Here is a 12405-nt window from a genome sequence, read left to right as displayed (position 1 = left end):
ACTTAAAATAGTATTTGAATTTCTAAACATCTAAGTCCAAAGCCCATTTATATAACATGTCTATCTCTTTTCCAAAATACTTTATCTTTTTCAATAATATGATATTGTATGTACAGTGCAATTGAATATTGGATCACTTTAATTGGTACCAATTTACTGCACACTAAGCTTGGCACAATGTGAAACATTACATGATACATTACATTGCATTATAAATCATTGAGAAATTGATTAGAAACAACATGGGAAACTGTCTTGTATCATTCATAAATCTGACCTGAAGGTGGTAACATGCCATGTGTCAAAAGGATTAGGTGAGTCTAAAAAATTTTCAAGGTTGCTCCTGTCTTGTGGCAGTGGTGGTTCAGTGGTTAAGGTGTTGGTTTACTGCTCAGAATGTAGTGAGTTCAAAGCCCAGTACCACCAAGTTGCCACTGTTGGGCCATTGAACAAAGCCCTCAGATGTATAAATGGGATAAATGTAAGTTGCTCTGGGTAAGAGCATCTGCCAAGTGCCCTTGATGTAAGGAAAAAAAATATGTAAATGTTCTAACCTGTTGTCACTTCAGGGTAAATGTCAGTTAGTAAATTCCTTCCCTCCTTTTAGTGCAGAATTAATATGTTGGCTTCTCGCCAAACTGTTAGATATTAACAATATTATTGTTATTTTATTTAATTATTTACTTTCAGTAACAGAGTAAGAGCTTTTAGATTCTACACAGCGCTGTGCTGCCCTCTAGGTGAGGACTGTAGAATAACACTTTAAAGTCACCCTTACTTCCTGTACTTCCGGTTTATATATAATCAGCATTGTGAAACCACTCCAATAAAGTAGAATTTTTTTGGTAACCATGTCTTGGATGTCTGGAAGTCATGAGTACCTTCTTATCATTTTTGAAAATACAGCAATAAACAGGAACACTATCTAGTAATTTGTATAATCCATTTAGCCCAATAAAGTGCAAGTTGGGGGTCATGGAAATACAGAGATGAACTGGAAAAATAGCTAGTCTGGTCTCATGGGAGTTTGGAGACAGCTCAGGAAAAGACAAATTATGAATTACAGTATGATCACCTCCCCTTGTCTCACTTGTCTTGTTATCAACAGGGAACAGCCAGTACACATTCCACTCCTTTTAGAGGGGAAATATCCCTCTAGCTAAGTACATGGAATCATCGGGTTACACTCTCACTCCCTTACTTTCCTTGTTCTTCTGACTTCATCCAAAAAAGGGAATCTTTCTGTAAAAATGTCATCAACTTGAAGACTGACGTCAATTCAAGACATCTCAGTGCTACAGGAAAAGCTGAGCATGTATCTGAGAAATACATTTGTAAATGTATTTAAAAAAAAATACTATTTAATAAACCTCCACTGATACTTCTTACAGATGTCCTTAAAGTGTGGCACTGAGGCATTTCAGTTATATTTGCAAGTGGGTGCATATTTAAATGTGTGCCAACTATCCTATTCATTCATTTATTCCTTTTCTTCAGTAAGTCCTTTTATCCTGGTCAGGGTCCCAGTGGAACTAAAGTTTTCTCCAGGAACTCTAGGCACAAGGCCTATTCACACTTACTCAGTGTGCTCTTAGTCATCTATTCATCATGATCCTCATTACATCACTGAACAGCTTGCTTGAGGGGATGGGGGATAATCCTGATGTTAAACATGAATGAGACAGCCCTGCCTCTTCTGAGTGAGAGTGTTATATAAACAATGGTTGGGGAGAACTTCACACAGGATTTAGAGTTAGAAAAGTTCCTGCACATATTTTACATTTTACACTAATCCATGATCAGCAGAATTTTCTACACCTGAATCCACACATAAACCTCGATATCCTTAAATCTGAAAGAACAAATACCATATATTTTGAGCTAGATGGAGCAGTTTGCTCCTCCTCCAACCCAATTTTATGCAAAATCTGCAGCAAATATAATGAATGCAATTTTGTTCCATATAAAATAAAGTTTATTATTATTATTATTATTTTAGATGAATAAAGTTGTAAGGAAAGCCAGTGGTGCTAATACTGACCCTCAAACCTCAGAGTTGTTTTACAACACATACTGAAATGTTTCATTAGGAGTAGGCTCAGTATCATCACCGATTAGATCCTGTCCTACTTGTATCTCATTGCCTTGACTACCCATGAAGGTTTGTGCTTCTAAATAGGTTAGTGTTCACAGGTCAGTGTTCTGTCAAAAAGAGGAAGATAAAATTACATGAAGCATTGTTAGGAAGCTTCAAAATCAGAGAAGCATCATTTTCACTTGTCACTATTCCTAAGTTTTAGTCTTGTATAAAAATGGCCATAAGTAGGGATATGCTAAATTTATAGGATCATGCCAAACATTTCTGTCAAATGCCAATTATCATATAATGAGTTAATCTTATATCTTTGAGGAAATGGTATCTAGGACCCATGCATATATGCATATACAATTATACACACACACACACACACACACACACACACACACACACACACACACACACAGTACTGTGCAAAAGTTTTAGGCACATGCAAAGAAATACTGTGGAGAGGAATAAAGAACAATAAACAGTAGTAAATGAAACAAAGTCAATATGTGGTGTGACAAAAAAAATTACAATAAAAATAAAAATAGTAGTCTCTGGTAGAATTAGTGCAGTTTTATAAGGAAATGAGCTGTAAGTTTTATTGAGAGTCTTGCAGAACCAGACACGGTTCATCTGGAGACTTTAACTGTCGCACTTGCTTCTTATTTCTGCAGCAAAATCCAGAAGCCTTCATTATGTTTTTTGTCTGAAAAGTGTTTCTTACGTAATATACCGCATTCTTTAATGACATACAAACATTTTTCTGTAATATTTAATTTTCTACTAGAAAACTAATATTTGGGAATCTAAAATGTTTTTTGTACTGACTCAGTAATGTAGAAGTCATAAAATAAAAAATCTATAACCAAGTTTGAACTAAAAAAAAAAATAGGGTGCCTAAAACTTTTGCACAGTACTGTATAAATGATCGAAACTTAGGTCATGTAAAGTCAGATAAAATGATAATCATATATAATAAAATGATGACAAAAGTAATTAAATACTAGTTTAACTAGTGAGTTCTCCAGTACCCTCACATACAATAAATTGCTGGCACTGCAATTTCTCAGGCATCAGAAGAGGAAAAAGTAAATGCCACCATTCCTGACAGTAAATGTCACAATGTTCATTTTTCACTGAGGTACCTCAAACCCCACAGTATATAGAACGAAATAATGGAACATTGCAGTGAGTGAAGCAGAATTTTATAAATGTCAGGCCTAAGCTTAAAAGTACAGCATAATGCATGAGCCTCCATTTCAGCTGGTAATTAAGAGTAGCCCTGCTGTTTTAATAAGGCATGTTTCTCATTACTGTACTGGTCGCAGGACACCAGGCAAAACATGTGTTTCTGTGGCAAAGGATGGAAACAGGGACCAAGATTATATAATTAAACCCAGCAGCACTGAGTGAGAGATTTACATACACACCAGTAGAGAAAATTAAGTTCATTGCAGTTAAATAGGTTATTAGACGGGGCCAAAAACTGTATATTAGCATACATAGATCTGCATACGGACTTTGTGTGTAAACTGTAGACGAAGATAGAGCTTTTCTTTTTTCTTTTCTTATTTCACTGCATGTTTTATACTGTATATATCTGTGTATGTGACAAATCTTGAATCTTGAATCTTGAGATACGATATCTCCTAGAAAGTCACTGGATCTTGGGCATACTTTGCTGTCATGAATACTGAATCTTTAATGTGAACTATCACTGAATGTGTCTGTTGGTTCAGTGTGCAGATTTGAAAGCATTTCTGTGTTGTGTTTAAAAAATATATATTGCTATAAAATGAAAAGAAACACAACATGTAAAATTTAAATTTTAGGTTATATAAGTAGTGTTACAGATGCACCTCACTGAGAGCCAAATGTTTAGCCCACTGCAGGATGAACAACAGCTGCTTCTCAGCTATGTGTTTCCTCAGAGGCAGGAGATTTTTCCATTTCTTATTCTAGTTTACTAAAAGCTTCACATAGGCCTATGTGGGTGTAACTTTGTTTTAGAAAGTGCAAGGAGAGGAATGATGACAGGGCACTGAAAAAAAAAACACAATCAGTTACAAACGAGGCCAATTTATGCTAAAAAAAAAAAAAAAAGTTACACTGTCTGTATCAAACGCTTCTATTTTAACCATCATGTAAATCTACACCAGCTTTACTAGCTCTCGAGAATGATGGATTTTGAATTCTTTTTTTAAATTTGGTTGACATGGTTTACATTGGATTTTCACTGGAAGCCCTTTACAAGCAAGAAAGAAGTTAAAAGTTTGATTAAACTGACATTATAATGACAGATACATGCCATAAAAACATGATACAATGCTGTGATTATAGACTTCATCACTTGACATCACCTGACCATCACACTCATATGTGCTTTTGAAACATCAGATTTCAGATTTAAGTCCTCTTTGCTGTTATAATAACCTCCATTCTTCTGGGAAGGCTTTCCACTAGATTTTGGAGCATGGTTGTGGGGAGTTGCTCATTCACCCTCAAGAGCATTAGTGCTGTCAGGTGAGGAGGCCTGGGGTGGAGTCACAGTTCCAATTCACCCCAAAGGTGTTCTGTGGAGTTGAGGTCAGGCCACCCTAGTTCTTTCACAGCAACCTTGGCAAACCATGTCTTCATGGAGCTCATGGAGCATATTTGGCGCTCTTAGTTCAGTTAAGGGAAATTGTAATGCTACAGCATACAAAGCAATCCTATACAATACTGTGCTTCCAGCTTTGTTGTAACAATTTTTGGAAGGCCCACATATGGCTGTGAAGGCCAGGTGTCCACAAACCTTTGGCCATATAGTGTATGTCTACCAAAAATTTTTTTGAAATCACAATTTTGTCATTTTAATTCATTTACATTACTGATGAGAAAATCCAGAGAGCACCGCAAGAAATTTTCTTTTTATTTTATGTCCATTTAAAATATAGAAACTTTAAATATAATAATAATAATAAATAACTCTATGAAGATGTTATGAAATAATAAAATAGCATGGACCTTCACTGAAGGGATAATACACATTACTGTTTTTCGATATGTTTGATACATGTAATATACACAACTGGAATGCTCATATAAAGTTTACATAATGAGACAATGCAGAAATGGTTGAAGGCTCTGAACAATTTTAAAAAATTAGTAAATCATGCTCGTATCACCTCGGGTAATATAGATGTACGGTAAATGCATGTCACAAACATGACTAAACTATTTCTTAGCTTAAATTACTAGAGGAAAAAGTGGGAAAGCCATACTGACTCTGTCACATTAAAGTACTCTACATCATTTCACTAATTCTCAGAACAAATTAAAACAATTCTACTAGCTTTGGACAAAACCTGTAAAGTGAATACCATAATGACTTTGCAACAGTAAAATAAGAAATGTATTCAACTGTCATTAATTTGACTAGTTGTAGGTGAGCTATTACTGTTATATGACATAAATAACAATCAGACCTACCAAAAAAATAAGTTACTGAATATGTATCCCAAGATTGAAATGCCCGGATACTGATTTATTCAGTCTGTATTGATTTAGAGAATCACTGTATGTGAAAACAACCAGAGGATGCTGATTAAAATATTATATCCACTTGAGGTAGATCTCTACTGGAAATAAAGAAATAGTGGTTTTAAATATATGTTGGAAACAGCACTTCATTCAAACAGGCCAAAGGCATGTTGTTTGGACTGATTTAGTTCTTCATCCTAAAACTAAGCTTCTACTGCTTTGCTTCAAAGCCCTGTCAAGGAGGTTAGTAATAGTTGTAATTTTTCTGTCAAATACTAGATCCCAGATGGCTGGAGGAGTCCAGCACAGTTTGGTGCTTTACCAGCTTTTACAAACCTACTAAACTTGGCATTAAAATAATGGGACGAATTAATGAATTAATGATGAGGGGAATCACCAAACCATGCTGGACTTGTGGCCTTCAGGACAGGTCTAATGTTAAAGTCTGCTTAGGTGTGTTTAACACTCCTGGTACATACACTCTCCAAATACTGGCCTGGGTTGCTTGGAAGAATCACACTTCTCTTTGTCAACAACCTTCCCAGTGAAATCAACACAGTCCACATTGCGTTGGCGTTCCCCATGACCGCATGTTCGGGAACACGAAGACCATGGGCCTATTTGCCACATGGGACATGGAAGATCTGCACATGGCCTGATGTCTGCAGGTCTGAGGTCTTGGTCACAGTGGTTATAGTAAATGCCAGCATTATCCTGGCATTCCACTGTTCTCCGAGACCATCCTGATCCACAGCTTTTGGAACACTCTGACCACTCTCCCACTACCCACTGTGGAACACCAAAAGGATGAACAGATGTCTTTCCTTCTTTTGTTTTACTGAAAGGGATGCCTTTAGGGATAAAGAATGTATATTTGATCTTTGCTGGGGCTGTCTCTCCAGTGGTGGACAGGAGTTGGATGGTGATGGCTTCCTTGAGTTGGCGAAAGCTTTGAATTCGTTCTAAGATGGTCGCTGAGCCACTGTACTTGAGCACAGCCCCATTAGCTGGAATGTCCTGTTCGACAGTGGACACAGAGAAGTTGCCATTCAGTATATACTCACCATTTTCTCTTTTGATAGCTAGGTAGTTCCCATCATGTTTTTTGCCCTTGAGGCTCCGCTGCTTGATGTCAATGTTGGTGGCCCCTATTGGGATTGTTACAATATCACTGTACCCCTGGCTGAAAATAGAAGAGATTAAATTAGTCATTCACAATAGCTTATTATAACAATGACTTATTATAACAGTGACCATAGCAGTAACTATGGTATAGCATTAAGGTGAGTGGTCTTACATGACTTCATTATATGAACCTGATATCTTCCTGCAGCTAAGACCATTCCCACCACACACACCACACTTGTCAAGCTTCTTATTGGAGCCAATCTGGAGGTCACAGCCAGCTTTAATGCACTGGCCTTGGACACAGATTGACGTAGAATCTGGACTGCATGCTGTTCCATCAATGACCTGTAGTTAATAAGTACTTGTAATTAGAACTTTTACCAAGGCTTTGACCTTAAAACAATGAAGTCATTAATTAATTTAAAAATAAGCATGAATTTCAGATCTCTTCATTATCAAAATGAAGTCAGGGCTCTGTATTTACCTTGGCTTCAAACACTCTGAATTCACTGCTGCCTCTTGCTCTACAAAAGAGTTTACATCTGTCCCGTGGTGATACACCAGCATATTTTGGTATCCACTGCTTGACATTTCCACGAATATCAAAATGATTGGGATTGTTATACTTCTCACACTGTTCTTCACGGAAGCTTTTCCCTGTAATTAACCACCATTTGACATTAAAATAAGAAACCTGTTATTCAGAACAAAACTATGCAAGCCAACACTAGCTATTTCTATCAGAGTTTCCAAACTGTCCTTCAAAGGTGCATTGCATTCTTCTCATTCTTTTCTAAAACACCATTTATAACCTCATGAACAGCTTGGTAATTTGCTGAGTGTGAGAGTATCCACACCTTATCAATGGAAATCTGACATTTGAAGACCTGAATATGGAAATACTGCTCAGCAGAGTGTAGCGTGTAACATACCATGACTGGTTTCACAGGCCTGTGTATTGCAGGAGCGATACTGAACTCTCTGTCCCTCGCAGTATTTTCCTCGGTTCTGAGGAACTGGCTGGTCACACTCTCTGTACGAGAACATTACTCCTCCACCACAGGAGCGAGAGCAAGGCTTCCACACACCCCATTCTCCCCATCCACCATCCACCACCTCCTGCAGCCACATACAGCCAGAGAAACTCAGAATAACACAGTCATATTGTGAACTGCTTAATTTCAAATGTGGACTTGAAGCACCAAGTTCAACAAAGTTCTTGTCACTTACTTGATATTCTTTAAGTTTTAAGCGATAAAAATATAGACGAATAATTACTATACCAACACATATATAAGAACCTCATGACGGGCTATTTAATAATAATATATAAGAAGAAGAAGAAGAAGAGAAGAAGAAGAACTATTTGAAAAGATGCTAAAGATGCTTCACATTATTATTATTATTATTATTATTATTATTATTATTATTATTATTATTATTATGTAACATTATTTACCTTGTTACCTGGTTCCATTACCTCCTCAGAAGAAATACAAACACCATCCAGGCACTTCCTGTTGGGGGCACAATCTGTGCCATCTGCCCAGGGTAAACTCCCATTTCTGGTGGTACACACAGACTGGCCTTCCTCCTGGCACCACAGCTGGCTGCACACCTCACCAGCAGAAACATTCTGACAGTGTGAGAAATTCTCTCCAAAGGTCTGCTGGCATTGGTGGTCCAGGCTATAAATCACACCAGGCAACTCAGTGGGCAAGGGCAAAATCTTCTCAGGGGCATCCAGTAAGCAGTCTCCTGTTAATAAGCATTGAGGAAGAGAGCTCCATAAATCTAGAGAGACACATATTGTGTAATAGTAGGAATGTCTGGCTCCCTTTGCTGACGTTTAGGGAGACCTGCAGGAATGCACATCTGGACAAGTGAGCTAAGAAGAGCAATCCAAATGAGAGCAAGAGTCACATGGGAGAAGATCGCCCACCTCAAACTCTACAGTAAAGTAGGAGGGAAGTAAATAATTTATTTTAAAAATGACCTCAGTACTACAGAGACATTTACTTTGTCTATGCTTCTATTCTGTGAACAGCAAAATATTCTTTTAAGAGATTAAACTTCCTGTTTCCATTACGATCCCTCAGAGAAAAAGGGCAATATGATGTCCTACAAAGTTCAGTTTTCGGCTCCTATTGCTCTCTTTTTCTATATAGCCAAGATGATGTTGGCTTTTGCTTCTATGCTGATTATAAACTTGTTTCTTTTTTAAATACTTGTCAGTTCAGTCAGATTCAGCAGCACAGCTGTGTAAACTAAAATCCTATTCAAGATAGTGCCTTAATATATTTTAACACGTACTGCTTTTAAATGTTATTGTATATTGATGTTAGGTATTAAAGTCTGCCTACAGTGAATAACTATATAATTAGGTACATACCGTGGCCATTGTCAAAGAACTCTGTGATGTAGAATGCACTGCAGGGGGACCAGGGGGACTTCTTTATAAAGCTTGTATATACTGGAGCCATAACATGATGCGTGGGCAGATTTCCAAAATACCTCTCACAGTTCTTCGAGTCATCATGAGGCATACTCATCACATGGCCTAGACAGAAAATATTAATTAATGGATGCACACTTATGTGAATGTAAAGACATTAAGTCTGTTAGTACACTTTTAAGTATAGGCACACCTAATTCATGAGCTATTGTGAACGCCGCCTGTAGTCCGTTGTCTTCAATAACTGAACAACTCCTTTTAGGGTCACACATGGTCCCCACATCAGCAATGCCAAGTGTGTCACAGCTCTGATGGCCACAAATGTCCTTGTAAGAACAAAATGAACAGCTTTATGTTTTAAATCAGCTTCTTTTCATAATGGTATATATATGTGTGTGTGTGTGTATATATATATATATATATATATATATATATATATATATATATATATATATATATATATATATATATATGTTTCTGGCAGACAACAAACTTATCAAGTGACAAAGTTTAACAGTGTGGTATATGAACAGACTCCTAACAACATGCCTGGAATCTTTTCCAGCCATTTCCCAACATAAGACCTAGCCACACATAAACTGGATCTTAGCTGGACAGGACACAGCTTGTTAATCAAATTCATATGACTACACCTTACAGAGGGCCAGCACAGTAGCAAGCGTGTACCACTAACCAGTAAAAAGCACTGTCTAGATTTAAAACAGTTAGATCTAGTTTCGTTTTTTTTCACCTCTCTAGTGAATAGCAGGGCAGTGTCGTAATGCTCAGGATGCCTCTGGCTGGATGGGTTGAATTGCTGCTGCCAAGAACAGAAATTACGAAGTGCCAAGCCTCCATTACTGGAGACAGATGGTCCAACCTCCTCATCTTCCACTATCAGCAACTTCACTACCACCATGTTCAGTGAGTTTTTAATGCTGGGATGCTTGTAAATCTGAGCAGCCACGGACACCAAGGTCAAGACATAGTGCTGTTAGAAAGAAGAAAATAAAGCTCAGTGTTAATCATGACTGCCAAACTTGTTTATTTAAAAAGATGTGCTTTTGAGCTATATGTTATACCTTAGCACAAGCACATCAAGTTAGGTCATCTACAGATTAAATTGCCATTTAGCTACATTAATAATACACTTTAGGTTTATTTCTAAAGACCTTTCGCATAGCTGGAAACTGCACAATACAGAGTTGGCTAGTGCATGTGAATTTTTTCTTAAGAAAATGGAGCTAATTGACTGCCAGTCCAGTGAGCCTAACCCTGAATCTACATTATGTGTTTCCTCTATCCAGATGGTGCATGCATTTACACTTCTGCATATAATCTGCAAAACTCACTAAGGACATGAATGATTTGTGCCCTTCTGGGATTATCATAACATTTTCTGGGGAGGAGGGGGGGGGGCAGTAGTTTAATAATCTCAGGTAAATACAAAGGACATATGTTTCATTATAAACTTCACTTAGTTTAGCCTATATAAAAAAAATTATAATAATTCAGTATCAATTTATTTTCCTTTCAGCAGTAAAAGGTCAAAAAAAAGGAGTTGATTTGGGCAGAAAGTGATGTTTTTTTATAGAATGTGTTATTTTGGAAAATGTTTTAACAGTTAAGATATCATAGTGTTTAATTAACCCTTGGTGTTCGTTTGGATTTACATAAACACTATAAACACGCATTTTCATTTATTTACTGTGTAGAAAAATTCCTCTAAACTGCCGTCTCGAGCATCATTATGATCATTTCGTCCACTGACTTCAGGTGTAATCCAGCACTAGGTATGTAATCGCGCAGCACGCGTGTACAATTGTGTTGTTTTTTTTGTTTGTTTTTTGTTTTGTTTTGTTTTGTTTTAAAATGAGTTATGAAATGATCTCTGAAATAATTGATTCATATCTGCTCATGTGTCTGTCCACTCGCCTTGGTGTCTTCTCCGTAGAAACTCGACACTGAAGCGTCCGCCACCACCAGAGTCTCGATAAATCTCGGCACGGAGACAAAGCGCCTGCGTCTGGAAGACCCTGAGCTATCCCTGCTGTGTTTACCTGACCTCCGGGAACTTTCCCCATGTGTCCCAGCAAGCCACTGACTTGCGTCTCGAAGTCTTTTGGTCAGTTGCTGTCTTGTGATGACATGCGGCTGGTCAGTTGCGCTCTCGTTCGTTCCCGTGCCAAAGCGCTTGGGCTTGATCTGGTACTCGTCTCCGTCCGAAAAGAACGATCCCACAATGCCGTGACAGAGACTGACTGACACCACTGACTCATCATTAAAGTCAACAGTTCCTGTAAAGAAGCAGCCTCGCAGTTGTGATCCAGCTGTTGCGGTTTCACCCATGTTCACATCTGTTAGGTCGAAGACTGACACCTGTCTCTGTGCTGCGGATAAATCCTTCGCTCGGATATGATACGCTTTCAGTAACGGGGATATGAAGCTGGTGTCCGGTTGTAGATTCAGTGTGAAATTGCGCCCGAAAGCCCTGAGTATAAAACTCGGATGATCTTCGCTTCTCTTCGTTACGCGTCTCCCGGTGCGTCCCGTTAAACGGATAGGCACGATCTCTTCTGCTTCAAACCCCTCCGAAACTCTCCCACTGAATACACACGCAGCTAAAAGTACAATATAATACCACGGGCACATTTTATCCGATAGGCAGAGATTTAGACGCACTTTATGCTGAGCGTGATGCCGCGTTTTGTCCGGCGCGTTATACCCGCTGCGACTCGCCGCTGTCCCGCGTTGAGGATTTGCGCACAGCCTTGGTCTAATTATCCCGCTTGTGCTTTCATCAGCGAAGATCTACGGTACTGTATATTTCTAGTGGCATAGTCCACAGGACACTCTCTCTCTCTCTCTCTCTCTCTCTCTCTCTCTCTCTCAGCTCCGCGCTTTAGTACATCTGTGTCCACCACAGAGACGCTCTTTATACTGTCGAACTCTGCTGAGAAAAAAAAACAGAAGTATAACAGGCTATATTTAATCTCTGAAGTGGTCTCTCCTCCCACTCACATCTCTGGCCCAATATAAAACCCGAGTCTGTTCCTCGGGTCCTGCACAGCTCCTGTCTCCAAGACGAGCTGTTATGAACTTGGTAGTTCTTTAAAAGTCATTCTTTAAAGCCACAGCTTAGACGGTAAATATATTATTTCCTATAAGCCTATTTAGATTTCTTTATCTTAACTGTCGTCTTGCTGTCATAGAG

At 38.3% G+C, this 12405-nt stretch overlaps 1 protein-coding gene across 1 annotated transcript; it reads right to left on the bottom strand.

Moving 5' to 3' along the window:
* Positions 1 to 4976: 4976 nt before the first annotated feature.
* On the bottom strand, positions 4977 to 12163 carry LOC108278366 (A disintegrin and metalloproteinase with thrombospondin motifs 8). The gene is made up of 9 exons (XM_017491703.3): positions 11127 to 12163; positions 9943 to 10182; positions 9385 to 9517; positions 9129 to 9296; positions 8196 to 8494; positions 7669 to 7855; positions 7221 to 7393; positions 6906 to 7081; positions 4977 to 6791 (listed from the first exon to the last, which is right to left on the bottom strand). The coding sequence occupies exons 1-9, from the start codon at positions 11841 to 11843 to the stop codon at positions 6068 to 6070; spliced, it is 2817 nt and encodes a 938-aa protein (XP_017347192.2). The 5' UTR covers positions 11844 to 12163; the 3' UTR covers positions 4977 to 6067.
* Positions 12164 to 12405: the final 242 nt, after the last annotated feature.

This window comes from Ictalurus punctatus, chromosome 17, assembly GCF_001660625.3.
Source record: "Ictalurus punctatus breed USDA103 chromosome 17, Coco_2.0, whole genome shotgun sequence".
Lineage (NCBI taxonomy): Eukaryota > Metazoa > Chordata > Actinopteri > Siluriformes > Ictaluridae > Ictalurus > Ictalurus punctatus.
This window is presented reverse-complemented; position numbering and strand designations above follow the sequence as displayed.

What these genes read in the sequence shown, in the direction of transcription:
- LOC108278366 (XM_017491703.3), bottom strand. Translation starts at nt 11,843, where the DNA reads ATGTGCCCGTGGTATTATATTGTACTTTTAGCTGCGTGTGTATTCAGT. An exon ending in TAATGGAACCAGGTAACAAG is followed by an intron (nt 7,856 to 8,195) that starts GTAAATAATGTT and finishes ATGTGGCTGCAG; the next exon opens with GAGGTGGTGGATGGTGGATG. An exon ending in GGCCTGTGAAACCAGTCATG is followed by an intron (nt 7,394 to 7,668) that starts GTATGTTACACG and finishes GGTTAATTACAG; the next exon opens with GGAAAAGCTTCCGTGAAGAA.